At 41.1% G+C, this 26914-nt stretch overlaps 1 protein-coding gene across 3 annotated transcripts in view; it reads left to right on the forward strand.

The window, feature by feature from the left end:
- Positions 1 to 2024: 2024 nt before the first annotated feature.
- EPB41L4A (erythrocyte membrane protein band 4.1 like 4A) overlaps positions 2025 to 26914 on the forward strand; it is a 137914-nt gene continuing 113024 nt past the window's right edge. For all 3 annotated transcript variants that reach the window (XM_074856224.1, XM_074856226.1, XM_074856225.1), the window contains exon 1: positions 2025 to 2653. In XM_074856224.1, the coding sequence (XP_074712325.1) occupies positions 2555 to 2653 (99 nt within the window). In that variant the 5' untranslated portion in view covers positions 2025 to 2554. The remainder of the gene's footprint in view (positions 2654 to 26914) is intronic.

Below are 26914 nucleotides of genomic sequence, written 5' to 3' on the forward strand. Positions count from 1 at the left end.
TAGGGCTGCTGAATCAGTGGCTAGCTATTGGCAGTAGCTTGTTAGGAGATAAGTTCATGTGTTAATGGCTCTGTGCTCCAAACACTGGCATTAGCTGAACATGAATGCATCGTTTACATATTCCCTGTGGACCAATCAGCTAATGTGCAGTAGGGTGAAACTGATCTTCAGAAGCAGTAGACATGAAGTAGTTCACTTGGACTTATAATCAAGACTGGTTTTGATTTAAACTGCTCAGCTGTGGGATTGTGATGTAGCTATATGAGCCATTTTAAAATTATAATTAAGGGTTTTAAAACAGGTTTTGAGTTCACTGAGCCCTCCTTCTCGATTAATCAGTGATTTATACATATATAATGACTTTAACTGACTTAGGGAGTAATTTGTGTCATGATGTGCATGATATATGGATCTAAACAGACTAAAGAGGGAAAAAGGAACCATCTGTTCTCTAGAAAACCATTTGCCATCAGAAGGATTCAAGAACCATGTTTGAAAAATGAGTTTAGAAAACCAGGAATAAATTTATGTAAATTTCTTGTGCTGTCTAGATGACATTCTCATCAGGTATATATTGCCCAACAAACAAGGTTAGGAACTTGAGTTTTTAAGCTTTTGCAAGACTTCATATTCTGTAAATTGTTCAAAAGGCTGTATTTTAATGAACATACGTTTTTTCTCCTGATCTTCACATTGTTCATGGAACGCTGTTTCTGCAGATAGTTACAGAGATCCCAACACAACACTACTTTCACCAAACAAGAAAATGGAAGTGATACTTCCTGGAGTAGCACAGTTTTACTTAGGGCAGGGGTTTAAAAGCAAAAGTATCAATCATTCTTTGTGCCACTTACCTACATATCCAGTAGGGCTGGTCAAATGAGAAATCTCCTTGTGCCCTTCTCTTGTGCAATGTGAGCAAGTTAACTATCATAAGCAAGACATCTATGCATATTCTTAAATCTGCATATGCAAACTTTGTATGATCTTCAATAGGACGACTCATGCACGCCAACTTATGCAAATACACAAGCGCTCATGGGATCAGGGCTTAACTTTCTGCCCGAGGGGGAAAAATCATAGAATATCGATGTGTGCAGCAATTAAAATACAAAGGTGGACTGGTGTGTGCCCCAGAAACTATAGACAGCAACTGCAAAGGCAGTTGCAAGTTCTTTTATATTCTACCTTTCGTTCTTCGAGTTCTTTTTGTTTGCGTTTTTAATACTACAGGGCTGTCGGTTTTTAAATTAACTGTATCTGTAGCAAGCTCGCTATTTAGGAGCATGCGGGAGAAAACGTTTCTTGCCAAGTCTGCTTTTGAAGTCAGCCTCTCCCGGGCCCCTCACCCGTGCCACCTGAAGTCCTTCTTCCCCGCGAAGTACGGAGGCAAAACTCGCTCCCCGGCCGCAGGCCCTGCGGGGAGCACCGCCGCCGCTCCTCGGGGCAGCGCGGCTCCGGCCGCCCTCGGCCCAGCAGGGTCAGTGGTGCCGCCGGCAGGGGCAGCGCTGGCAGGAGCCGGCGGGGAGAGCCTGCGGGGGCCGGGCCGGGCCAGCGCCGTGGCCGGGACCATCGTCCCCGTCCCACCGCCGGCAGCCGGCACAGCTGGGCCCCGGGAGAGGGCAGCGAGGGTCCGGCTCCGCACCTAGGATGCCGGCGCGGTACGGTGAGAAGCGGCGCCGTGCCGCGGTCCGATCCGCGGGCTGCGCCGGTGCCGCTGCGGGGCGGGCAGACGCGGAGCAGCCAAGCCCGGGGGCGGCGGCGGCGCCTCCTCGGCCTGGCAGGTGCCGTCTGCCGGCCTCCGTCTCAAAGCCGCCCCGCTCAGCCGCCGCCCGCCCGGGGGGAGCCCTGCGCGGCGGGCGGCGGACGGCAGGAGGCGGCCGGCGGCTGCCCGGCGGCTGGGTCGCGGCCGGCGGCGCGTCCCTCCGCCCCCGCCGGGGGAGGAGGCGAGCGGCTGCTGGCGCCCTCCCTGCATGGCTGCGGGCGGCCCGCGGACGCCAGCGCAGCGCGCACCGGGCGCTGCCGCCGCCCCGCTGCGCTAGCAGGGTCCGCGGCGGGAGGTAACGCGCTCGCCGGGCGGGGGGGGGACACCCCCCACCCTCACCCCGGCGGCGGCGGCGGAGAGCGCTCGCTCGGCTCCCGCTCCTTCACACAAAGAGGAGGCGCGGAAACGTGCGCGGACGGGGCGGGGGACGGTGCGGGTAGGCGGCTCGGTACCTCCCCGGGGCGGCAGCGGCGGGGGAGCCTGCGTGACAGCCAGCCGCGGGCGAGGGCTGCGCCCTGGACTCCTTCCCAAGAAGCCGCCGGACTTTTTTCTCCCCGTTTCCCACAGGGAGCGCCCGGCACCCCCGTCCAGGCTCTTCCCGCGGGATGGCGGCGGCGGAGGGCCGCCCCGCGGGGCTGGGCGCTGCGCCCTAGCAGCCGCCGGTCTCCAGCCGCTGCGGCGGGGCGCGGAGCCGGGCGCGGCCCAGCTCCGGCTGTGCCTCAGCCCCTCTCCGCTGCCGCTCGGGGCTCTTGCCGCCTCCCCGCCCCGTCCCCGGCCATCGCAGCAGGCATGGGCTGTTTCTGCGCGGTCCCGGAGGAATTTTACTGCGAAGTTTTGCTCCTGGACGAGTCCAAGCTGACCCTGACCACCCAGCAGCAGGGCATCAAGGTAAGGGCGGCCGGCGGGGCTGCGGGATGCGCTGCGGGAGAGTCCGCGGGGCCGGGCTCCGCGCCGTGCGGTGCGGCTGCCCGGCGGTGTCTGCCTCTCCACCGCCTTTCGGTAGCTGGGTAGGGAGCGGCGGTAGGAAAAAGGGTTTTCGGGATCCCGCGGGAGGCGAAAAGATAATTTTGTAATTTTCGTTGCGGTCGCGCGAGGGACAGATGAATCAGGAAGACGCGTGCCGGTGGGGCAGACGTGGCTTTGGAGACTTTGAGATACTCATTTTAAATGAGCAGGTGCCGACCACTCCGGAGCACTCGTGACACTTCGCAGAAGTATTTTTCTGTGCGTGCTACCCACAAAAAGCAAGAAAAGAGGCGGCTGTGGACTCGGGCTGTGGCGCACCCATGTTGAGCCGCTGTCCTCTGCCTCTGCCCGCTGCTCCCTACCGTGCCTTCGCTGGAGCTGCTCGCCTCGCCGGGGCAAAGGCCGCCGGCGGCGGGGCAGAGCCTGGCGCCTCCCCCCGGCCCCGAGCTGGGAGGGCAGCAGCTCCCGAACGGAGGAGTGTGGGTCCGGCCTCGTCTCCCGCCTGCGGCCGGTAGCCCGATCGGTGGGAAAAGCTCTTGCGCTGCTGCAGCAGGCTCGGCGCGGGTGAACTCCTGAAAGTAGTCATCTGCCAGACGCTAATGAGCCTTGACAGAGCATGTGAAAACAGAGGTTTTTCTGAAGGCCCTTAACTTGGTCTTGTTTGGTTCAGCCTAATGACAGCAAATGGCATGTCTCAGACACTTGAAGCCCTTGTTTGAGGAGTCGGGGACTTGAATTTATTAGTAGTGTAAGAAGAACATGGTTTCGGTGTTGGATCAGAAAAAAAAAAAAATCAGTTCTGAAATTTATTGTTGGAAAGGGCTGTTCCGTTTTACCTAAGATATCCAAAGAATAACCTGCATGCCTGTGTGTTTCAGCTTGAATGATTAAAGTTTGGTGAAGGGGGGGAGAGAGAGTCTAGATCTAACAGTATAATCTGTGGCACTACCAGCTCTACATGTATTGAGGTTTGTCAAGCTTTGCTGAATCAGCTGCCTGCAAATAGGCTCATAAATCCATGCTTAGCACAGAGGAAGCAAATCAAGGTGACGCTGGAATTCAGTACCTATGTTGGGTCTTTGAAGTTTGAACAGTTGTGAAAAACTTACCTTTATATGTACATATGTGGGTATGTTATGCATGCATATATGATTTTGTTGCCTACAGTTGTGCGGTTGCAGAAGAAATATATTAAAAGAATAATCTGCAGAGATAGTCCTTATAGCTTCATGCGTCCAGACCCTGAAAGGTGATGGGTTTGTGCAGTGTCTGATAAAAATTAACGTCCCATGGGAAAGAAAGGGTCTGAAGATGTAACTTCTTTTTAAGAGCACATGACTTGCGGTGTTGGGAACCCTCTAGTTTAAGATGAAGGTGTGGTTTCCTGCCATTCTTAGTGTGATCTGAATGTGGTATGATGATAAAGATTTCACCCCTTCCACCTGCTCCTTCTGTGTCTTGAATCTAACTGCAGAGCAGTCACAGAGTCAGTTTGGAACAGTGTGCGGATCTTACAGAAAACTAGTAGTTCGTTAGCATTTTGGGGCAGACATTGACACTGCACAGCAGGGAACTTTAGGGGAAGGAGAATCTTCCTTTTTGTAGCAGCGTGGGTTTTTTTCTTTTTAAGATTAAATTTGTATTAATGTGAAACCACACCCCAGCACTGTAGCGCCATGAGCCTTTGAAAACCTACAGAGAGTAACTGCATAGCTCTCCCCAGTCAGTGGTTTCCACCATTGTGTTCTCCTTTCCCTTTGTACTTGCACAAGTGTTTGTGCAGCTGCAAGTAAAGAGCAGCGCCTGTCCAGCTGAAGGGTAACCACTGGTTTTCCTTTTGCTGGGTTAGTATTCAGCTGGATCAGTGCCTTGATTCGCTGGAGGAGGGCAGGACTGGCTCTTTCAACTCAGTCTTGGCTTACGCCATTTTACACTGCTCAGGGAGCATTTGTGTTGTTTTTATTCTACATGTTTCCACTGAAGTTATATGATTAATTCTTAGTAAAACAGAAGCAGAAACAAAACTTAAAATTTGACATGTTCTGTCATTTGGCACTTTAACCTTGAAATATGAATGTTTTGTTTTAATTCTTTTGTTAGCATGTATATATCTGAAAATGCAGAGTCTCATAATCTATTCAGTTTTGGCACCAAGGTATAGATTATGAATGTTCTTATTTATTTTATTTTAAAATAAAGATTTCCTTAGAACATCAGATTCTGGATGTGATCTTTCTTTTGTCTTCCCACTTCTACTTGGGTTCACAGCTACACAGGAAATTCAAGTTTTTGGTACTGTTGCACAGACCTTGACTATTGTAAGAGCAGAGATTATAAGTAGTTATAAAAGCAACTTCATTCTCGTCTTTTCCCCCAAGCAGATGCATGTCTGCTAGAAATAAAAACCACAACTTAATAGCTATTTACTGCCTGTGTACTTACTTGATGTTAGTGGATTTAGTCCTGTTGTCTTTGAAGGGTGGAAGACTCAGCTCTGTGATTGTAGGAGTCCTAGGCAACTTTGTTTCTTCAGTGAATCTGAAATAAATGCATGAAGTAGATACTCGTTTCTGAACTGATGTAGGGCATGAAGTTTGCTTAGTTTGCATGGTAGTTATTTCTAGCTTGCTATACTTGACAGCAACTATATGCAGCAAAATACTGAACAAAACATTGACATTTTTGAATTACCATTTTTTTAACACATTCTTGGTACTAGAGTGGGCCTTAAGTTGTACTTCAGATTAAAACAATGAACAGAATTGGCACAAGACCGGGACTTTGTGTGCAGTTTAGATACTTGTCTCTGTGGATTTCAAAGTGCTTGTTAGGGAAAGGAAAGCATTGTTTTTTTCTGGTTCGAAGTGGGGAAGCTGAGGTGCAAAGAGATCTAGTGACTTTTCCAAGGTTGTGCAACAGGAGCCAGGAATAAAGTTCCCAGCCCTCTGTGCTGGTAGCAGCTGTCCAGTCTGCCGTGGGCCACACTGTCTGGAGGAGTTTGTGATGATCTCTTCCTTGTAGTTGCTCAAACTGACTTTTGCTTCTCATAGTTTGTTTTTGTGTTCTCACTGTTACCAGTTCTGTTTGCTCTCTATGTCTTTGTAATTTAAGGTCAGAGCATTGTTGTGTGAAAACATAGAAGCTGGCTCTCCAGTCTTAGGGTTTACAGCAGACTGATAATAGCTGGATAATCAGGAAAGGTCATCAAGTATCTCATGTTTTTATGTTTCCCTATGGTAAATTAGCAGTGAGATACTTTGGAAAGTACATGTTTTGAGATAATAAAGCAATGGCAGCTGTTAGTCCAAGAAATTTTGGATTAAAAGGGGCTATTCATGTTCTGTTACAATTTGTCTAATCAAGGTATATGGTCTCAGATTGGGGCAGATTTTCCTCAGAAAAGCGTATTCAAGATGCTGATTACGGAATGGGTTTTTGACAGACTTCTGCTACAAATATGATAAGAATCAACTGTTAACTGAAAAATAGTCACTTCCAGGACTGTTACTTTGACTCATCTTCACATAAATGATAACTTAGGTGTTTTTATGGTACGGTACTACCTTCTAAGTAGGTATACCTTATTTGTTGATGGCTCAAGACATGTCAGTAGTGTTTTGACATGATAGCTAACTGGTGGGTTGTGGGCATTACCTGTTTTGACTCTGTTAAGAATTGGAGTAATTGTCCTCACAGGAGAATAGTGTGCCTTGTTGCACAAATTTGTTATTGAAGGTCAAGGAAACCTCTGTGGGCCCTTGGAAAATACTGCTATGAAGCCTATTTGTGATTAGCTGTTTCAGAAAGAACGGTCATCCTGTAATGTGCACATAAAAGGAATTCAACAACTCTTTTACTCATTTTTCTTGAAAACATTATTTAAGGCAAATGTTAGTTTTCTTTTTCCTGAACCAGTTAAAAATATTATGACACATCTCTATTTTATGTTTGTATCTCTTTGGTTGAAATAAAGTTCTTCAAAAAACACTAGCTACTTCTCCAGTGAACAAGCTCTCTAATTAGTCTTAAGCCATCTGATTATTGAAGTTTTGAAGTGTTCCTTGAAATTCCTCTCTGAGCACTGTTTCTGTGCTGTCGAAGTCCTGTTTATTTTGACGTGTGATGGGTCAACAGCAAAGTTTCATTATAGGACAAATGATGAATAGGATAGATACACTGATTCTTCCTGGAAGACTCCATTTACATACGGTATATGTTCTGTAACATTATTTTATTAGGGAGTACCACCTAATAGTGATATTCTGGCCACCATAGCACTTAATTGGTATGTTAAGGTGTTAATTGGTACTTCTGTGATATACAGGACTGTCTGTGGCCTTCCATATAGAGATGAATTTCATGGTGTGTAAGCTACATTTACAGGTCGAATCTCTGTAAAAGATACTCAGTCTCAAAGAAAGTGTGTGGCTTTTATCTGGGAAATAAGCAGACAGATTTTTCTTTGTGATGATTCACTGAGAATTTGACAAAATGAGATCCAACAGTCTAAAAGCAGGGCCTGTTTAAAAAAATAAAACAAAAACCACACGCACAAAAATACCTGAAACAGTGAGTGACTGAGGTTAGGAACTGTGCTAAATGACTTGATACATAAAAAACATGAGTGGGTTCATCAGAATATGATATATGTTGTTAAGAAACTTAGGAATGATTGACAATATGATTTAGGTATGATATAAAGAAATAGGTAAACATACCATTTATTAGAAAGTTTTCTGGGGATTATTCTGACATTTTTTCACTCCCCATTGAAGTTTGTTGTTTGTTTGTTTGGTTTTTTTTAATCTGAGCGGTTCCAGGCTTCATGGCTTTAAAATTTAGTATATACAGAAAGTGAGGGGTGCACTTTTGCATCAAGCTAATTTAGCTGTAGGGACTCCAAGGCGTCAGTATGGGAGTGGTAGGCTCCTGTTTTTTTCCCTGGTGAAAATACTTAATGAATGCACGTGTCAGCAGGAAATAGAGCCCTATGAATAGAAAGAGCTTAGATTGTGTTAATTATTCTAATTGAGAGTTGTCATTAAAACTCAAATTGGTAGTAATTTTCTGGTTGAATATGGAATGTATTCTTTGTGATAGTGATTTGTGCTGTTTTATACTTTTACATTTTTAAAAAGGAAATCATCTTTCTGTGAGAAATTTTCTTAATTATGCAGGTACACTGTTTCAGAAATCCTGAAAATCTTTTTAATGGTAGATGGCAGTTGTTTTCCACCTATGCTAATTTGCTTACCACCTACAGTAATTACTAAACTGTAATATCAAAGCTCAAGCATATTAAATCATATTCTTTCCTTTGCCCTGTTTGGTATTGATTAATAGATACTTTTCCAGGCAGGTTCTTCTAGATGTTCAGCATACTGTTTTGAAAAGAGTAGTTAAAGTGAATTGTTTAAAAGGACACAATCTTGAAATCCGGATTTTTATTTTTTGATTTAATCACTGAAAACAGCATTTAGAAAAACTGATACCATTCTGAGTCTTGTTGGCAACCTCCTAATTTCTTTACTTTATAAAGCTACAGTTTTGTGTTATGTGTGCATATTTTGCACAGCAGCAGAGAAACTAAACAGGTAATACTGTCAAGCTCCAAGTATTAATCAGTACATGTTTTATTGTTTAGTGTTGTAGATGCAATACACCTAAGGACTGTTTGTAACAAAAGCAACAAAAAAATGTTAACAAAGATGTAAATTAATGATATTCCATAGCACTTCCATATTAGAAAGATGATGTTCTTTCTCTAAATTTCTATTATGGGTATAAAATAGTCATCTGCACAGTGACTACAAGGTGATGCATGTGGAATTGTGCATTATTTCAGTCCTCTAAAGATGGACTGAAATAGTGCATAATTCTAGTAAAAAAAGAATGAAAGTAACAGAAGGGCTCATGAACCTTGCTATTAACTACTTCTCAAAATTACTGTCACGTATTTGAAATAGATTAGTAATTTCATCAGTATCTTTACAGATGAGACCAGCAATTTTGAATACCCCAGGGAATAACCATAAAATAAATGAACACCAAGACACTTTGTTTTCCCTAGGTGCACTTAACTAAATTAATGAAACCAGCATGACAGCAAGAAGGAAATCCATTAACTTTTAAATGAAGTTACCTCTTAGTCAACCTGAGGTTTGAGCAATAGTATTGTTAGAGAGGTCTGTTTTGCTAGTTTCAATGAGCAATGATTTCTTAGTATAATGAGGGCAAATGTAAGGTGTGTGAGGTGGCCTTCTTATTAAATGCTTCTGGATTTCTGTAACTTGAATTGAGCATTTCTTACATTAGAGTCTTTAGTATAGTTAAATACCATCTGTTGATATTTTATTCATTTTAGTTTACTAAAGTTCTAAACTAAAATTCAACTGCAGAATTGCAACCCTTCCCCACAAGAAAGAAAACTGCTAAAAATGACCACAGTATGAGTGGAACTCTCTGAAGAGACTGAATAATTTGAAAGGTGCTTCAGAAAAAGAATTTCGTTAAGAAGCTATAGATCTGTGTCAGTTCACACTGTAAAATATCTGTTGCCATGATGATATTAAACACGTGAGAAAATGAGAAATATGTATTAGTCATGCTGCATCATTACTAATGTCCGTATTTTTGGTACAAAGATGAGAGATTACTGAAGCATTCTCCTCTCTTCATTCTTGTCAGTGTTTTTTTTTCTTTAAACTCTTATTTTCCTCAAGAAGATTTAGTTTTTGTAATGATAGAGCATGTATATTAGCTGCATTTTATTCATAAGTGAGATCTTTGCAATAGTCACATGTCAGTATCTGGGTAGAATTTTGCAGGCTGCATTTTTAGTACACATTTTAGATGCTGTCTTCTTGATCAGATCTTGTGCTTGCTGCATACCAATTTAATTTCATGGTTTAAAATAAAGATTCTAATTTCAGTATTGATTGTGCTTTTGTTCCCACTTCTTCATCTGCATCCTGCGTTGGGGGTGGTTGAACACTGGAGGCACTAAGGTCAAAGGGACATGCTTGGGGTCAACCCGTGCTATTATTTAGTAGTGGAAAACCAACAGAAACATTGCAAAATGAGAGCTCTGCTTCTTTGGTTTTGCTGCAACATTAAGAGGGGAACCTGCTTGTTTTGCCAAGTGGGGAATGTGCTTTTTTATTTCTGATAGAAGACTGTATTGCTTGGTTTGTGACCATAAACACTGATTTTGTTTAAATCTAAAATTTCAACATCACCATGAACATACCATACGTTGTTTTGCCTGTTGTCCGACTGGTCGTAAGTAGACTCTGCTTACTGACTCTTTGGGAGGCAGGTGCTTACCTGTAAGAAAACAGGTCAGGATGGTCCAGTCTGAGGTGTATAAGGGAACACAGGCACTTCAGTAGTTTCTTTCAATTGATAGTACTGAAAATAACAACTAAAATTTAAAATACCCATGTAGGGATTTTTTGATCATTCTTGATGGAAATCTTAAGTGAGTTGAATTCATCGTTAACCTATAGTACCAGGGGTGTTATGTTAAAGCTTGGTTGTTAGAAGTCTCAGAGGTTTGTAAGGATTCCTTTTAAACAAACCCTTCTTTCTCATTGCCCCTTGTGAACTTTTTAATTCTGTCTTGGTGTGACATGAGCGAAGGCATACAAGTGGCAAACCCTCCCTCCTATCATGTATTTGTATTGGTCATGTTTAATAAGGGGAATCCTTTACATTCTGTGAAATCCAACTGCTCCTTCTGCTTAGATTTAAAATATATAATAATAGTCATAGATAATAACTAATGTAGAGGAAAAAGTGGGCTATATTTTGTATGGTTCATGACTTATTTGTCACTATTTACCTTTTGGATTTTGCAGGGTTACAAATGGCTCTCTATAAGCCAGACAAGAAGACATTTTGTCTTTCTGTAGTTCTTGAAATTTTGGGTATGTGTGTAAAATCTGTATGTGGTTGTGTGAGCCACTTTGGTAGTAAGTGGCTCAGCACTTTACTATCTTTCCTGTGTTCTCAGGAAAATGAGAACTGAATGCACAGAGGAATAAATTCTTTGGCTGTGTGAGACAGAATGCCTTTTAGTAATGGAAAAGGAGGATCTTTTAGATCTCAATTGCATGAAAAGTATTCAGAAGACAGAAAATGGCAGTTTCCCTATGTAATTAGTGGTAAAATTTGGCATGGCTACTAATGTGTGGAAGCACATGCTTTAACACATTGCACAGCAAGGGCAATTGAGCATCTTGCAGGACTAAGCCAGAAGAAAGATAGTCCAGATAAAAAGCACCAGACCTTGTTCTTGTTTGCCACATACTGTGTATTTCACTGTAAGTTCTCATTTATATCTGAGAATAAATTATTTGTAGTGTCACCAAAAATATTTTCTATCTATAGTAATACCCACTTCTTATTTATTAAATGCTGAAGATCCGGTTTATTATTAATCTTTTAAATAAATGAGATATTAAAAAATTACAGTTCTGGTTTTCATTCATCAGATTTATTCAGATTCTCAGTGTCACAGTGTAAAAAAAAAAAAAAGCGACAAGCTTCTTTCCTATTTGGTGGATGAATGGTGGCTAGAAGGAATGTAATGAGGTTTAGTTCTTTTCCCCCTCAGAATACCAGAACAAGCGTTATCTTTATAAGGGGCTATATTCAGAACCATATGGGAAAATACACTTTTTTTTTTAATGCCATGTGTGAGTTCTACAGGAAACTGGTGAAACTAGCTACTGAGAACTAAAAAAATGAGGAAGAACACTTACGTGAGTAATGAAGAGCAAGTTCAGCACTAACTTACAACTTGAAGCAAATGGTAAGATGTCCTTTCTGAAAAGATGTAGTCTCTGAATATTGATATGACACATAATATGAAAGCAGACTCTCCATGTCTTCCTACTGGGGGCATCTTAAACTGTCCTCAAAACTAGCAGGTGTTGACCAACACCAGAGACAGAAGAATACTGCATTAGACCTTGCTTCTGCTCTAATTCTGTTTTGGTGGTGTTTGCCTATGGTATAGAAGATGGCTGTTGTTTATAGAGTAGTGTAATCTTGTCATCAAGGCCGTTGAAGGGAAAGGAAGTAATTTGTCAGAACCAAATGGATCTGGAAAGCCACAACTGCTACTACTTTTTCAGTTTTTGTTCATGCTGAGGAACCATCAGATTCTTGTTTCCTATGGTTTCCCGTGGCCTTGTCTGTACTACCTGGGAAGACAACAGGAGGGAGTGCAAGGAGCCCATTGCATCGTGGGCTAAGTGGTGCAGCTGGCCACATTTACGCTGTGTTGCACACAGCGCTGACCTCCCCTTTTGGGGATCCTTTGAAGTTTGCTTGATGCTGACAGACAATCTTTTGTCTGTGTGGTTGGTTTATTCAGTATGCCAAAATAAAAGCATTGCTGGGTAATGTTGAAGGCTGGCTGGCATAACTGAAACCAAGTTGTTTATATGACCATGCAGCAAATAACCCTTGATAACTGTGCCTGGATCAGAGTAAGTTAGAACACTTTAGAAGGGGTCTTGGGAGAAACGTAGATTATGTTCAGTAGTGGTGATCAGGAGAAAAATGCCCTGGGCAAATGAAGGACATGCAAATTGACAGCATGGTTACACTTGCAAAAAACCTTTCTCTATTGTTGTTTCCTCTGTGAAAGAAGGGAAGAAAGCTGCCAGACCTTGTAGTGGAACCTTTTGAAGAGGTGTGTGAATGTCCTGACTTGCCCTCAGCTTTTTAGGTTTAATTTGCATTGACTGCTGTGGGTAGAGGAGGAATGAGTGGGTTTAAAGGTGGTTTTTAATAATATTTTCAGGATGGAATAGAGCCCTTAAGTTTAAAAGATCAAATACTTTGCCTCTGTTTTGAAGTGATATCAGATTCTTCAGCCATACTCTTTCCCTTATTCTTTTTTTTCTCTCTAAAGGTCCCTCAGCGGGACCTAGATGTTCCAAAACATGCCCATATGCATTTTCTTTTTGTGTGTAACGTTTAAGTTGGCTGGACACTTCAGTTGTCTTTTCAGTGTGTACATTCTTCACCTGGAAGATAGCAAGCTCTAAAGCTGTGGGATCATACTTGGAAACAAAAGCTTTTGGTGTCCTTTAAAGGTATCACATTTATTCTGGATTATTTTGAGTAGTCTTTTGTTCTTCAGTGTTAAGGCTTGACAAATGGTAGTGCCTTTAAAATCACTTCTACAAACTGTCTTTCTCCAAAAATGGGGGGATATTCTCTGCTCTCCCAGCGCTCCAGATAGATATGGATGAGATTTACTATTAAGAAAATGCTCTTGGCCTTGTAATTCCTTCAGCTGTTCCTCCAGTGTCCCTGGGCTGTTCCTGCAAAAGCCAATTCTCTTCCTCAGGCAGTGATTTGGTAATAACATTACCTTTTCTGGTGAAAGCAACAGTGAGTTACCAAAGCCTTTCCCTGATTTGGGAATAGTTGAAATTGTGGACCTGGTTTCAATTCCAGTGAAGACAGTAGGTGTTCTGCTGTGCTTTGGCAAGGAGCCAAATTGGAACCAATTTTTCTGCAAGCAGGCTCAATTAGTAAATGATGATGCTGAAAATAAAATGTGTTAAATCTTATATGAAGATGTTAGATGTTGTTCACATAAAAGAAATGTATTAACTTTCTACCTTTTAAATAGAAGTTGAACTTTTTCTTAGTCATCCTTGGCCTTTCCTCAGCGTTTAGATTTTTAGACTGACTGTTCAGAACATGAAAGCTGTGTTTGTTACTTTCATGACTGAATCTTTTTTCAGTGATCTTAGATCCGTTTTTTCTCTTCTTCCACTTTCCTGAAAAAATTCTGCTATAGAGGCAGGTTTCTCAAACTATCTGCTGAAGTTTGTTTTAAGACAAACTGCAAGGCAGACCATGTTTGTTTATGATGTTTGCTACTTTGTGAAAAGGTGAACAAAAGTCAGCATGGATAGTCAGAAAAACAACAGATTTATTTTTGATATTGTGTGTGTGTCTGTACAGAAATTGGAGGAGTCTTGGTGAAATTAAGATGTTTGGGGAGAGTGATCTATAAAATGTCAAAAGGAAGGAAGTTTCTCAGTACTTCCTTTCTTTTGTTGTAAATCTTTCTTTGCAGTGATTTGTCCTGTTTGTGTTTTTGTAAGAGCTTTAAATTTTTACTGTAGTACACAGAAACTCCAGAAGGCAGAAGTCCTGCAGGAGAGCATGCTTCTGACTTGACATACTTTGTTGAGAGGAGGGTTTCTTCAGAGGGAATTAAACCGCCTGCACTGAGTTTACCGAAAATGAATCAAATCCAGCTTTTTAGTATAGATGTGGGTTTTTTTTCCTGTTGCCTAGTTTGTATCAGCCCATGAGACTTTCTATTTTCTTGATAGTTTTAAATGTGTGGTTTTTTGTTTGGTTTTTGGTTTTTTTTTTTTGGTCAATGAGTATTACATTGGTCAGGGTTGAAGCTTTGCAGTACGACAGCATACAGAAATACTTCTTTTGCTGTGTGTGACATACATGCAGTGTGCTTATAGAACCCTCCCTCCAAGAATATTAATCCAGAAACTTTTCATAAGCAAATAATGCACTCAAAGAAACTCCAAAGTAAAAGGGTAAGGGAAATTTTCTTCAGTATTATTTAATCCTACCATGTGTCTTCTCTTGATGGTGATTCAAAGCAGCTAGATTTTTATATTCCTGCTCTACTAAAGTTTAATCATGCACTTGAAAAGTCACAAAAGTACAAGTGTTCATTACTGCATTCACCTGTCTTTTGAAGTTATATAAATATATGCTATGCCCATCTCCATGCTCACCTTGAGGTGATTATGCTGTGTGTGTTTGTATCTAGTCCACCAGTGGTTTGATGTAATTCTGTTGAAATTGGTGGAGTTTCTTCTGCCTTTGCCTACAGTGGATTAAGGTTCTTCATCTTAATATACATTTTTTCTTACATAAATCACATCACATAGAGCAGATGGACTTAGTGTCACTACCTGTAAGAAGGACATCTAACAGGCTGCTGCTTATTATCTGGTTTCTAAGCTTGCTCTGATTCATACTCCGTTTCTTGCGTACAGAAGGAATATGGGATAAGAAAAATCACTTGAGCTGTAGAAAAGCAGTGTAATTGAATTTTGAACATTGATTTCTGGGTGTACAAAAAGTGAAGCAAAAGAATGTACTCAAGCAGTAAATTACAAGAGCTATCAGAGTGTACAGTGTCTTTAAGAAGCAGGTGTTTGCTGTGAAGTTCACCTCGCATACAAATGTGCTTGCAGTTTGAAGTCAGTCAGGAACAGTTACAGGGGAACAGGAAACCTGACTGGCCTGATACAGGCTTTTTCTGTTCAGTACAGACTTGCAAAAAGGAAAAAAAAATCATAATGCAGGGAAGAGCATGATTCTTCTTAGCTCTTTTTAAAGTCTGAAGCAGGAGGGGGTAACCAGAAGAATGGTTTAAAGGAAATTGCAGTAGTGATTGTTGTAAGTATACAAAAAGGAAGCCTTGTGCTCTGTCAGGAGCACTAGCCATTTTCAATCTGGAAGAAGGGGCTGGACATTTCATTAAACAATGCTTTTGACTCTGTGCTCCAGTATTCATGCTACATGTAGATTTAGGTTATTTTTCAAGTGTACAGCTGTTTCCTCCTGCACAAAGTTGGGGCTGGAGTTTTTGTAGAGTGGTACATTGTTTTAGTCATGGTAGCACTTGAGCACCCTGATAAAACATTGAAGGACTCCACAAACAGCCGATGCAAAAGCAGACCCTGCCCTGGAGAGAGCTCAGGCTAGGCCTGCAGCAGTAGGTGGGTGAGCAAATTGATGTGTGTGGGAGGGAAGCAGGTTAGGATGGAGGAGGAAAGAGGCCCAGTTGTTTTTTCAGGTAATATAGTCTCTAGGCAGCAGAACAGCTGATCTGGGGTTCTTGCTCTAGTAGTATAAATTTGCAGAATTCTGCACCAGGTGTCTGCCCCAAATCGTAAGTGCATATCATGAGTAGCTCTGGGCTGATGTGTATCCAGTTCTTCCAGGGCTGTCACAATTTTGGTTAAGTGTGTTCTATTTTCATCGTAAAAAAATTATGAAGGTAAACCAGCATGGAAATAGTTTATACCGACACAAATAATTTTGTACTTACCTAGCTTAACCTTTCCTGAAGTGAGAAAGATAATAGGTTAGCATTAGCAGCTGGACCGCCCTTGCCTGGGGCAGGTTGGGAGGGAGGTACACTGTGGTTCCAGGAGCAGTGTGACTTGAAGAAAGTTTCTAGGCAAGCCTGAAGATTTTAAGCATCTGTAACACAAAGGTGCAGAGGTAGCTTGGCTGCCAAAGGCCTAGCATGTAATTCCACAGTAAGTACTGACCTTATCAAAACAGAGAGCTCACAATCTATTGCACAAGTTTGATCAAGGCATCAGCCCTGCCAGCCCGTCAAACCCCCAAACCTCAGGATTTTCTCTGCATGCAAAAATTTTCTTTCTGACTAACTGAATGTGCTTTCATGGGAAAAAAAAATATAATCCCACTGTAGTCTGTTTGGCTATACATTATGATGGTGCTCATGTTATACAGGCTACTGACTTGTGGGAAAACGAATATGTTGGAGCAGGTTAAAGCACCTTGAAACATACATATCTATCTATGCTAAGCATTAGACCAGAAAAAATATTTTGGTGAAACTTGTTTGAACCCTGGTGGAACAGATTATTTTTGTGATTTGTTTTCTTAATCTACTTCATTTAGATAGAAGGCTGGATCTGCTTAAAAGGATTTTTTTATTTTGAACAAAGGTTTGTTCTGGTTTTGGGCTCTTTCTTCAGCTGGGAATTATATGCTCCAGTGGCACTTGATTAAGCCAAAATAAGTCAAGTCAGTGGTTAGGCTTTAGTCAGCTCACACATGTTCTGCTACAGGAGAAAAAAATAATACTGTTCTTTCTTGGATTATCTCAAATGTCATTTAAGCAATAACGTATCAAAGCAAACAAAATTCAAATCAAAACAGGAAAAATTATGCATGTGAAAAAGAAGAAATTGGAAGGATCTCATCTTGGTGAGGAAGATCCTGTCACTGTCGATGAGGATTATCTTGTATCATGTAATCATGGGCAGGATTGGAACTGTACTCAAAGGACAAAGGCCGCATACTTATTTTCAGAAGTGTTCAGGTGCTTGCATAAGAGTCTTTCAAAAGTATTTTCTAAAGATTGTGATTGGCACTCAGGAAATTCTGAAAAACTGTCTCAAGGCCTGAATATCCAGTTACAGAGTAAATATCAGCGCAACAGTATCACTTACATTGAAGTGCCTTTATGATGCTTGGTGTACGAGAGCTAGATCCATGAGCTGAAACTGGGAAGCAGCATTTTAGCATTATGACTTAGCATTTCTTTACTCAATGCTAGAAACAGCAGATAGAGAATTTTATGCTGTTGAGTCTGTATTTTTAATAAACAAATCTCAGATAATTAGATGTGGGTTTAACTGTTTTAAGGAACAGCTGCTGTTGACACAAAGAAATGTTTGCCTCTAAGCAATATTGCAATTCATCACGTTGGAACATATTAAAACTCTATTTCAAAAGGAAGGTTTGACTGTCACAGAGTCATTTATGTAGCGACACAGAGCTGAAAGTCCTGTGATTTGGGTAGGTGTGTTACCCTATCTAAAATTAAGTTCTCCAGTGGGACTACAGTATCTAAACCTTTTACCTGCATGTAGTATTTGTGGGCTCTGCTGATTCAAGTTTCTATCAAAAGATTTGGGCACGTGATCAAGCTGGTAAGTGTTCAGCTGTGGTAGCTATCCAAATGCATGAATAGCAAATACTTAGTAATTCAGTTTAGTTTAGATTGCAATAAGAGGGTTTAGTTGCATTACCTTTCATTTGCTGTTGGCTAAGAGCCTGCACAGGTTGTGGTAGTGGTAGTTCAGCTTACACAGGTATCGTCAAGAGTCTCTTGATTTCTCTGGAAAGGCTTCAAATCTGCAGTGCTACAGTCTGATTCTTACAGTGGATTTCACTTTGTGCTTTCATCAGTTCAAAATCTTGGAATGTCTTTCTTGCTCTCATTTAAAATAATTTAAACTTTCTGTTGTCATGGTTGCAGAGAAGAACTCAAAAGCATGAACCCTGCTGACTCCTAAAACCAGTAATCCTGCATATTTCTGTGAGGAAGCTCAGAATTAAAGCAAGTGTTATCTTTTTTTTTTTTTTTTTCTTGAAGGTAAAGTCATCATTTCTCAATGGCTAGGATTACTTCTGTGGACCAATGGGGGTAGAAGGGAATTAGATGAATAGGATATATAGCCAATTTATAGTGAATTACATTACATGAGGGCATGGTCACAAATATGTGGTTCATTCTTTACATGTTCTTTCGGTCTCATCTGGTTTTGAAAACCGCAACTAAAGGAGCCTCCCAGGAGCTCAGCTTCAGTCCTTTGTTACTCTTCCAGTTAGAAAGCTTTCCCTGACATCTAGCCAGAGTTGCTTTTGTTTTTAGTTAAGCTACTTTCACTTTCTCCTAACTTCAGTGGGTCTGTGCATTGATACTTAACCTTTTTTAACATGCTTTTTTATAGTGTGTGAGGAGACTTGATGCTAGGAAATGGTGGAAGCTTTGACTTTGGGCAGGCACCGGCAGTCAGGCAATTATCTGGCACCTAAGGTGAAGGAGGTTTTGCATATATGGGGCATTAGGTTGTATGCGTACGTCTTCCACAACCATCTCATATTCATGTACCTAGGGAAAATGTCAGGACTGGTTTGCTTACCTTAGCTGCTTCTCTCCTGCTCATTGTTTTTGTGTACCCCTGCAAAACTTCATCTTTGTTTCTGCAGTGTGTCCTCACTGAAATCCTGCTTTTCAGTTCTCTTTTGTCTTTCTTGAACAATTCTTGTTCTGTTATTTCCTTCCTGGATGATAGGTAGAGAGGACTAAATTAATCTAAACAACCCTCTTAGTCTCCCCTCACCTTCTTTTGTTTGCTTTTTCTTAGTCTGGTAAGTGAGGGGGAGATGGAGGCCCATCACCAAGTAGATGAGAGCATATACCTTGCACTGTCAACAACACAAAAGCAAAAACTTTGAGCAGCAATTTTATCCATGAATAGAAGGTTGTGCATAGATTCCTTTTCTCACTGTGTGCAGCAGATCAACTAATGTTGTTAGCACATTTTAAACAGCATATACTTTTATGCTCCTGTATGGATACTCTTATTTGAGAGGTTGAGCAGCAGTGGTTCTTAGGCTGCTGCCTCTAGGGATTATTGTTATGCTGTGTTTTTCTGAGAGTCTCCATGCAGAGAGGATTTAACCTTTTGACTCTGCAAAAGCTTTGGCAGCTTTTCACTCCCCTGCTCCAAACCACAACACACTTCCCGAATGTGTATCATTATCTCTGTGCTTCATGTTGGCTGTCCCTGGAGCTATTTGCTTGGCAGAATATTGCCCATTCCAAGGTAGCTTTAAACTGAGCTGGGCTGGGATCCAGCAGAAATCCAGAAGATGTGATATGAAACAGTCTTCTGAAGTTGATGAGGAGACTGAAAACTGGTAAGATTGGTCTGCTGGCCAAAGCCTTCAGATGGTATGTAAATGAGCAGAGTGCAGTTCTTGCTTCTACCAGTCTAACTCCCATGGGAGGGTCTGGACTTGAAGTCTTTGCACTTGAGAAAGGGGGAAATTATATATATATATTTTTTTTTTTCCTGTCTTGTTTGTTATTTTGTCTATGTTTTGGGAGTTAGGGACTAGTAGATGTATTTTATACAACCTCTCCCACAGGAAACTACAGTATTTTGGCAGTCTTTTTGTGTCTCATCTCTGTAATTGACAAGGATGGTAACTGAGCAGAAGGGGCAAGTGATGTGAGGGGAAATAAGCAGTGTGGTGTGAAACAGCTACTTTATATTTTAATTAAAATGGATCTTATCAGACATAAATCCTTCTACAAGATACAAGTTCTCATACAATTCTTTATTAGAAGATCTGAGAGCACCTTGAAGACTGGAAATGTGTTCAGGCAAAAATTTGGGGTTTTATTTAACCTCAAAGAACTGGGTTAGACTTAAAACAAACCCACAAAACAGAAGCAAAGCAAAAAATTATGCAAACAAACCTCACCACCAGCTCTGGCAACTTCCTGACCCCTCTCCCCTTAAAAAAAATGCCTACAGCCATAGACAGATTTATTTCTCTCTGCAGACTTAATTTTTAAGTTTGTTGGCTTGGTGTTAATTCATCTGATTTTTGACGTCTCCATGACACTGTTGCATCCAGTGTCCCTTCTCATTTTTAAAAGTGTGTATGAATTCACTTTCCAAAGGTAAAACACATGATTTTAGAAAGATTTTAGAAAACTCATGATTTCTAGAAGAGCCATCTGCTTTCACGAAGTTTCTCAAAGTGAACTCAGGTCTTCCACAGGCAGAGCTACTTGCAATTTGGTCTCAAGCTTCGAAGGACCTGAATGTGTAATGGCTTCTTATTAGGCAATTTTCATCTTTCATATTTGAAAAGTTCTCCAATGTCTTTGTGGTCATGTTGTTGTTCTGACAGTGTAACATTAGGCTGAATCTGTAAATAATATTATCAACCTTTCTTCCCAACTGCTATCCAGGCAGCATAATTACAGAATCAGAAAAAGGGTGTTGAATCAATACTTTTCAGAGTTGTTGCAGTTTGGGTTCGGTTTTACTGAAGTTCTGTAGACCTTGTCGTGGCTTGAGCCCAGAGAGCAACTGAGCACCACGGAGCTGTTCACTCACCCCTTCCCCCCCAGTGCTGGCAAGGAGAAAATCAATCAAAAGGCTCAGGAATAGAGATAAGGACAGAGAGGTGTCACTCACCCATTATGGTCACAGGGAAAAGACAGGTTTGTTAGGGGAAGAAAAAGGACATCACTTTAATTCAAAACACTAACACCACCACCATTTAACAGACAGAATGGGACAGTGGGAAGTGTTACCACATCTTAAAAAAACCCCACCTCCCCCACCCCTCCCTTCTTGCCTGGCTCAGTTTTATTCCTGATATCTCAACTTCCTTCACCGGCAGTGCAGGGGCAGGGGATGAGGGGTGCAGTCAGTCCTGCTGCTTCTTCCTCCAAGATGGGGGGGAAACACTCCTCTGCATTCTTCCCGTGCTCCATGTGGTGTCCCTCTCACAGGAGGCAGTCCTCCACAAACTTTCTCCTCCCCATGGGATGCATTATTCTTGAGATGCTCGGATGTGGGTCACCTCCACGTGTTGCAGTCCTTCCAGTGCTGAACTACAACAGCGGGGGCTGTTTCTTCCCACAGAGTCCTGGGGGTTCTCCACAGGCCTCAGGTGAATCTCTGCTCCTCCAGTGACCTCTGTGGGTGGCAGGGGGATGGTCCTGCTGTCTCACCATGGGGTACAGGGGAGGTCTCTGCTCTGGCACACCTCCCCCCCCTTCCTCCTCCTTCCTTCCACTGACCTCGGTGTTCACACAGGTGTCCTTCTCATAATGCCTCCTCACAACTCCCACTTCTCCTTCCAGGTTTGCCTTCTTAAATAGATCTCAGAGGCGCAGCCACCATTGCTAATTGGTTCAGTCTTGACCAGAGGCAGGTCTGACTTGGATCTGGGGAAGCTTTCGAGAAGCTTCTCACAGGGGGCCACTGCTGTAGCCCCCTCCCCTGCTACCAAAAACCCTGCCACATAAACCCAGCGCAACCTTAGGACTAACAGTTTGTGTTTGTCTCTGATTTGGCTCTTGGCTTGCTGAGATGCTTGTCTTCAGGAACAGCCTGTTTTGTGTTACCTACCTGATGCATCTCCTGGGAAGGAGGAGTACCTTCATTCTCAGCATCAGCATTGCAGTTGAATTTTTGTCATCTGGCCCTTTCTTTTAGGATCCAAAAATCCTGAGTGGAGTAGAAATAGAAATGACGTGGCAGAGGTAATACTTGCCTTCCATTCATGCTTCTTCCCGCCTAGACTTGCTTGTATTGGTATCTGGGGCTGCAGATTTGAGAAGGACATGAGGTACACTAGAAAGACCTTTGTAAAACTATTAATGCTCAACCAAATTAAGAGGGAAAATGTTTTTGATTAAGAGACTGTGTGTTCCTTGAACTCTATCCTAATTACAGCTGCATGTTTCCTGACTTGGCCCAGCCCTATCTAAGGTAGCCTGAGGTGTACTTTAGTTTACTCCAGTTGGCTGTGATTCCGAGAAGTTGTATGCCACCTGGCTATGGCTAGAACAGGGTTTATTCCAGACACTCCCTCTCCCCACCCTGAGAAGGTGCCGTGGGCAGGAGTGTGTGGGAGCTAAATCTCCTAGATCATAGCCCACCAGGTTGCCCTGAAGTGGGGAGCCCCCACTGGGAAACTTGCCGAGTTTCCACTTCAAGCTTTTTGGGGTGCAGAGAAGGACCAAAAGCCTGCTGACCTCCTTAAAATACTCTCATATCCCCACAATGAAACATTTGAATGCTACTATCCAAAGCCCTGTAATTTTAAAAACAAGCATTATGACCTCTGCACTGAAGTCGGTGTGTTTGGTCAGGGACCTTCTCTACTTAAAACCCTTCTTTAAACACACTGTAGTTTGTAAGTCAAAGGTGCTAGTATTTTGTCTCTGGACCTTTGCAAGTATGTGACTTGCACAAATAAAATAGGAATATTTCAAAGAGAAGTTGCCTCAGTTAATTTATGAAAGATGAGTTTATTGTTTGTTTTGCTGAAAAGAGTTTTATCATGCTGTTTCACTTAACTGAGTGAATATTAATAGTAAATGGAATAAATAATTACAGAATACAGTGTTACACAATAAAGTAAGGTCATATTTAATTCAATCTGTAAACTGTTCTTTTTCCCCACTCCTCTGGATTTTCAACACTTCAATAAATGCTGTTAAATCTACCCTTCTTCCTTCACCCCTTTATATAAAGCCATGTTTTGGGAGTCATTATTAAAAATTGTGCTGAAGTGTAGGAATTGATTTCTTGTCTATGTTTTTTCTAGAGCTATTGTTTCTTCAAAGAAAAAAAAAGGCACCTCCACTAACAATATGCTATCACCAGTACTGTTTCCAGTGTTACCTGCCTGCTTTTATGTATTTATTAAACTTTATGACTTATATCTAGGCCCAGTATTGACCCCTGTCTTTGTTGATGGTAGAGTTAATGCAACCACACTTGTAATATATTAGGAATTGGGATGTCATTACCAGAGTTTACAAAAATAAAGTGTTGCCTCAATGTATTTTACAGTTCTAAGTGGTTTTTAATACATGGGGAATTGTTCTTCTCAGCCTTCTCAACAGACTCATCATTTTAGAAGATACATCTTGAAATGTGTAATATCATTTTGCCATAATGTTATCACAAAAGCAGAACAAAGTATGGTTTCTTCTTTTTCTCATCTTAACCTTTTCCTTCAACTTCATGTTGCAGTAGCCTGTTGTTGGCAAGAAAAGTTTCAGTTTGCAGTTCAGGAAATTAATTAGTGGTGAAAAAAATTCACTGTCTGCTTTACAGAACCCAGGCTGTTTAGGATTATAGTAAACTCCAGTATTTTAAGCTGTGTATCTGAAAATCTGAAACTTTGAGTAAATATTGATTGTGAAAATGAATTTTCTGGATTTTTGAGCATCTGGATGCGTTCTGTGCAAACTACCTGCAGAGTTTTGTAGTTGGTTTGGTATTACTGAGAGTTACTGAAAATGTTACCCTGAAATTGAATTAAAAATGACACAGTGTAAAAATGCCTTTCAAAACTTTTCCCTGCCTTCTATGTGATAGAGGATGAAAACACTGTGTGAAAAAATTCATGATCTCAAAAAGTTTACTAATTATAGTCATCAAACCAACCCATTATGTAACAGTTTTGACTTTTATTTTATACCGTAGTGTCAGCTTGTTCACAAAGTTTTTTTTCATTCTTCCCCCAGAACTTTACTTTTCATCAGTAAATTTGCTATGGATTCATAGTGTAATGTCAGAATGGAGAAATTATGCTGATGCATTTTTGATAAAGTGAAATAATTGTTTTAATTGGTATTATATTGTTGCTCCAAGCTTGACTATGCAGTATTTAGAAAAAAAAAAAAAAGTATAAAATAGACATTTTCTGAGTTTGTGAAAGGACTGAGCTTTCATATAAAACAGACTCAAACATTTTACCACCATGCATAAAATTGTTGAATTGTGTGTCCCTGTTTCTTTAATATTGCTTCCTTTGATCTGGCAAGTTCAGTAGTTTTCTTGGTGGGCAGTTCATAGTGGAGGTACAATAAAGTGTTTGCAGTTTGTAATTAATCTTAGGCTTAATGGTGACAGTTCATCATGTTAGATCATTTTTTCCTCATTTTACATTTTGAGGAATTAATATCCTCCAAGTCCAGCACTAGTTGTTGATTGTGATATTCCCAAGTCAGATGTGTTAGCAGTAGCAATTCTTGGTAGATAAACAAGTGGAGCATTGTTATATGTGTGTGTGTATGTGTGTATATATAACTTACATATAAAAGAATATGCAATATATATAAAAGTATAAATATATTATATACTTCTATATCTATATCTATCTGTCTGTCTATCTATGTACCTACCTTAAAAAGTAATTGAAAGGCCAGAGCTCTTCTCCAGGAGACTAGTGGCTGAGGAGTGTGCAGTGTGCTGAAGAGCTGCTGAACTGCTGTGGCTCACATGCAATTCCTAGAAGTCTGGAAAAGGTTTTTGAACCCCTTGTAAAGGAACAGAGGGTGCTTAGTATTTTCATGTGAGTTAGTTGAGGATGGGATGAAAGTTACAGATGTGTGGTCCATGTAATGCGTGATATTAGTCATCTTCACTCACTGGAATGTTGTAAATTTGAAGAATTGGAATTCTGTATATACAAAACTTAGTTCAATGTGGCACTCAGCGTTGTGGACAACCGAGTCACCAAAAAAAAACCCCAAACCCCATCCTCCACAACTTCTGGCTTTATTTCCCACTTCTCTATTGTGTGCATGAAAGCATGTTTGTTAATAGCTCTTTGCCCTTTTTTTCCTTGTATATTTAGTGATCTGGGTCAGATGCACAGTTGTTTTGTCAATGGAAATTTTTCCACTGATATCAAAAGACTGAGTGGGGGATTGTCACCTTCTCCTCTGTTGAAAAAGACCTTTGAGAACCTTGTCAGGGGCCTGGAAAAAATGGGGGTGCGTGTGTAATTTTCTCAAAAGAAAGTTAAAAAAACTTTATTTGTATATGTAAATGTTATTCTAGCAGAACTATATTAGTGGAAAAAGCTTCAAAACATTAGTATTCACTGGGTTCTTTTATATACAACTGTGCACACATGCATACCATAAAGATTGTTTCATGTGTTAATCATTTTTGTCAAGAGACTAATTTAACATGTAAAAACAGCATCTATATAAAAAAGCATGATTTAACATAATATGTGATTGCATGAACTCACATTTTTAGCCATTTAAATCCTAAAAGTAGTGTATTTTTTCACATTTTCCAGTATCTTTTCCAGAAAACCTAAGGCCAGGATTTTCAGGTATGGTTTTCAAGTGTTAGTGGCATATTTGCTGTCCTGCATAGCTTTGTAGATTTCCATTGACTGTGCATTAAATTTGTAAGTGATGGAGTTTGTAAATGTTCCAGATCTTTTGTATGGTTTATGTTATTTGTGTATGGTTTATGTGGGATTTTTTTTATCAGTTTATTCTCCAGTGTTTTCTCTTTGCAGCCTTTCCCAGTTCAGCTACTGACTGTTTTAAAATGTCATTAATCAGTCTCTTCTCATTGCTTGCATTAGATACTAGAGATGATTCTAGCTGTATAGTGTTAACATTGAGATGCATTTCCAGGTATTTCTACCTATGACATGGAAGAACAAGGTATCCAGTAAATCAGGTCAGTGGAGACAGAATTGCTTGCCCCAGCAGCAAAACCTTCACAATAGCAGGGAGCATGAAATCTCCCTGGAAGCAAAGAGCTCATTTTTGTTTTTCTGAATGACATTTACAATGTATTGCCTGAGTAGGCCAGGTGCATTTTTGTGCTTTGTTTGTGTGTGACAGTGTGTTCTGAGTAGAAGTGGGGCGAGACTGGAAAGCCTTTGGATATGATCTGAATATTCCCAAAGTTTCTGTTAGTATAATGTTTAAAAGCAGGTTTATAGCTGTTGTCTGGATTTTAAGTAGTTTCAGGGCTTGTGAAGAAAAAAGCAGTATTACAGTTCCTGGTTCATGACAGGTTTTGTGGAACATAACTGTGGAAATAACCTGTCTTGACATGACTGCAGGGTGCCAGTCTTGGCTTGACTGCAGGGTGCCAGTCTTGCCTTGGTGAAGTCAGGTATGCTTCTGATGGTGTCACAAATGAAGATGGTGTTGGCCAGTTTTAAAAGTGCATAAACAGCAAATCTCAACAGCACATCCAGGTCTGTTTCAGAGAATTTTGTAGGTTATGCATATGGTTACCAACACATTAGTAACTTTCTAGCAGAGCAATTAAAAATTTGCCTTCATCTCTGCTTGGGCAAACAAGGATTGCCAAAGAGCCTCCATTTCTAGATCACTTCTCACAAATATCTCTGTCCGGTATTCTGTTTGTCAAACACTAAACTAGCTTATCCTCTCACCTGTGTAATAGCAGCAAGCCATGGAGAAGGTAGGGACTAGAGAAGGCATGAGATTTTTGCCTCATAGATGGTGACTAGTATAGTGGGAATATAAAGCCAGTCCAGGCTGCATGCTGTACACTTCACCTGAATGGGAGTGTTCTGTAATTAGACTTACATGCAGTACCCAAGGGGAAGTAAAAATTAGGCTTTTAAAACCAGCTATGGATAAACTGTGCAGTAAATTGTTGCCTGACAGGCTCTTTCTGTGCTCTTCCTTGTGCAGTGCACTTTGGTTGCTGCTTGCTTCCTGTTTCATCCCTGCTCTCTTCTTACCTTTTCTCTTTTATTCTGTCTTTGTTAGGTGTTGTGAGTGTGTGTGTTTTTTCTTTCTGTCTCCTTGGTTGCTTGCAATGAGCTCTTTATGTATGGTCTTTCTCACTGTGTTGTATATGATCAGGTGATGGTTCATCTATGTCTGTTATTAAACATTAAACACATATTAAACACATGCATCTTAAACTTCACATAAAAAGAGTCATCAATGTAACTGGGTTGGTTGAAAACAGCTAATATTGGGTGCACTGCTGCTGGTTCTAG

The sequence above is a fragment of the Strix uralensis genome, chromosome Z (genome assembly GCF_047716275.1).
Source record: "Strix uralensis isolate ZFMK-TIS-50842 chromosome Z, bStrUra1, whole genome shotgun sequence".
NCBI classification, from domain to species: Eukaryota; Metazoa; Chordata; class Aves; order Strigiformes; family Strigidae; genus Strix; species Strix uralensis.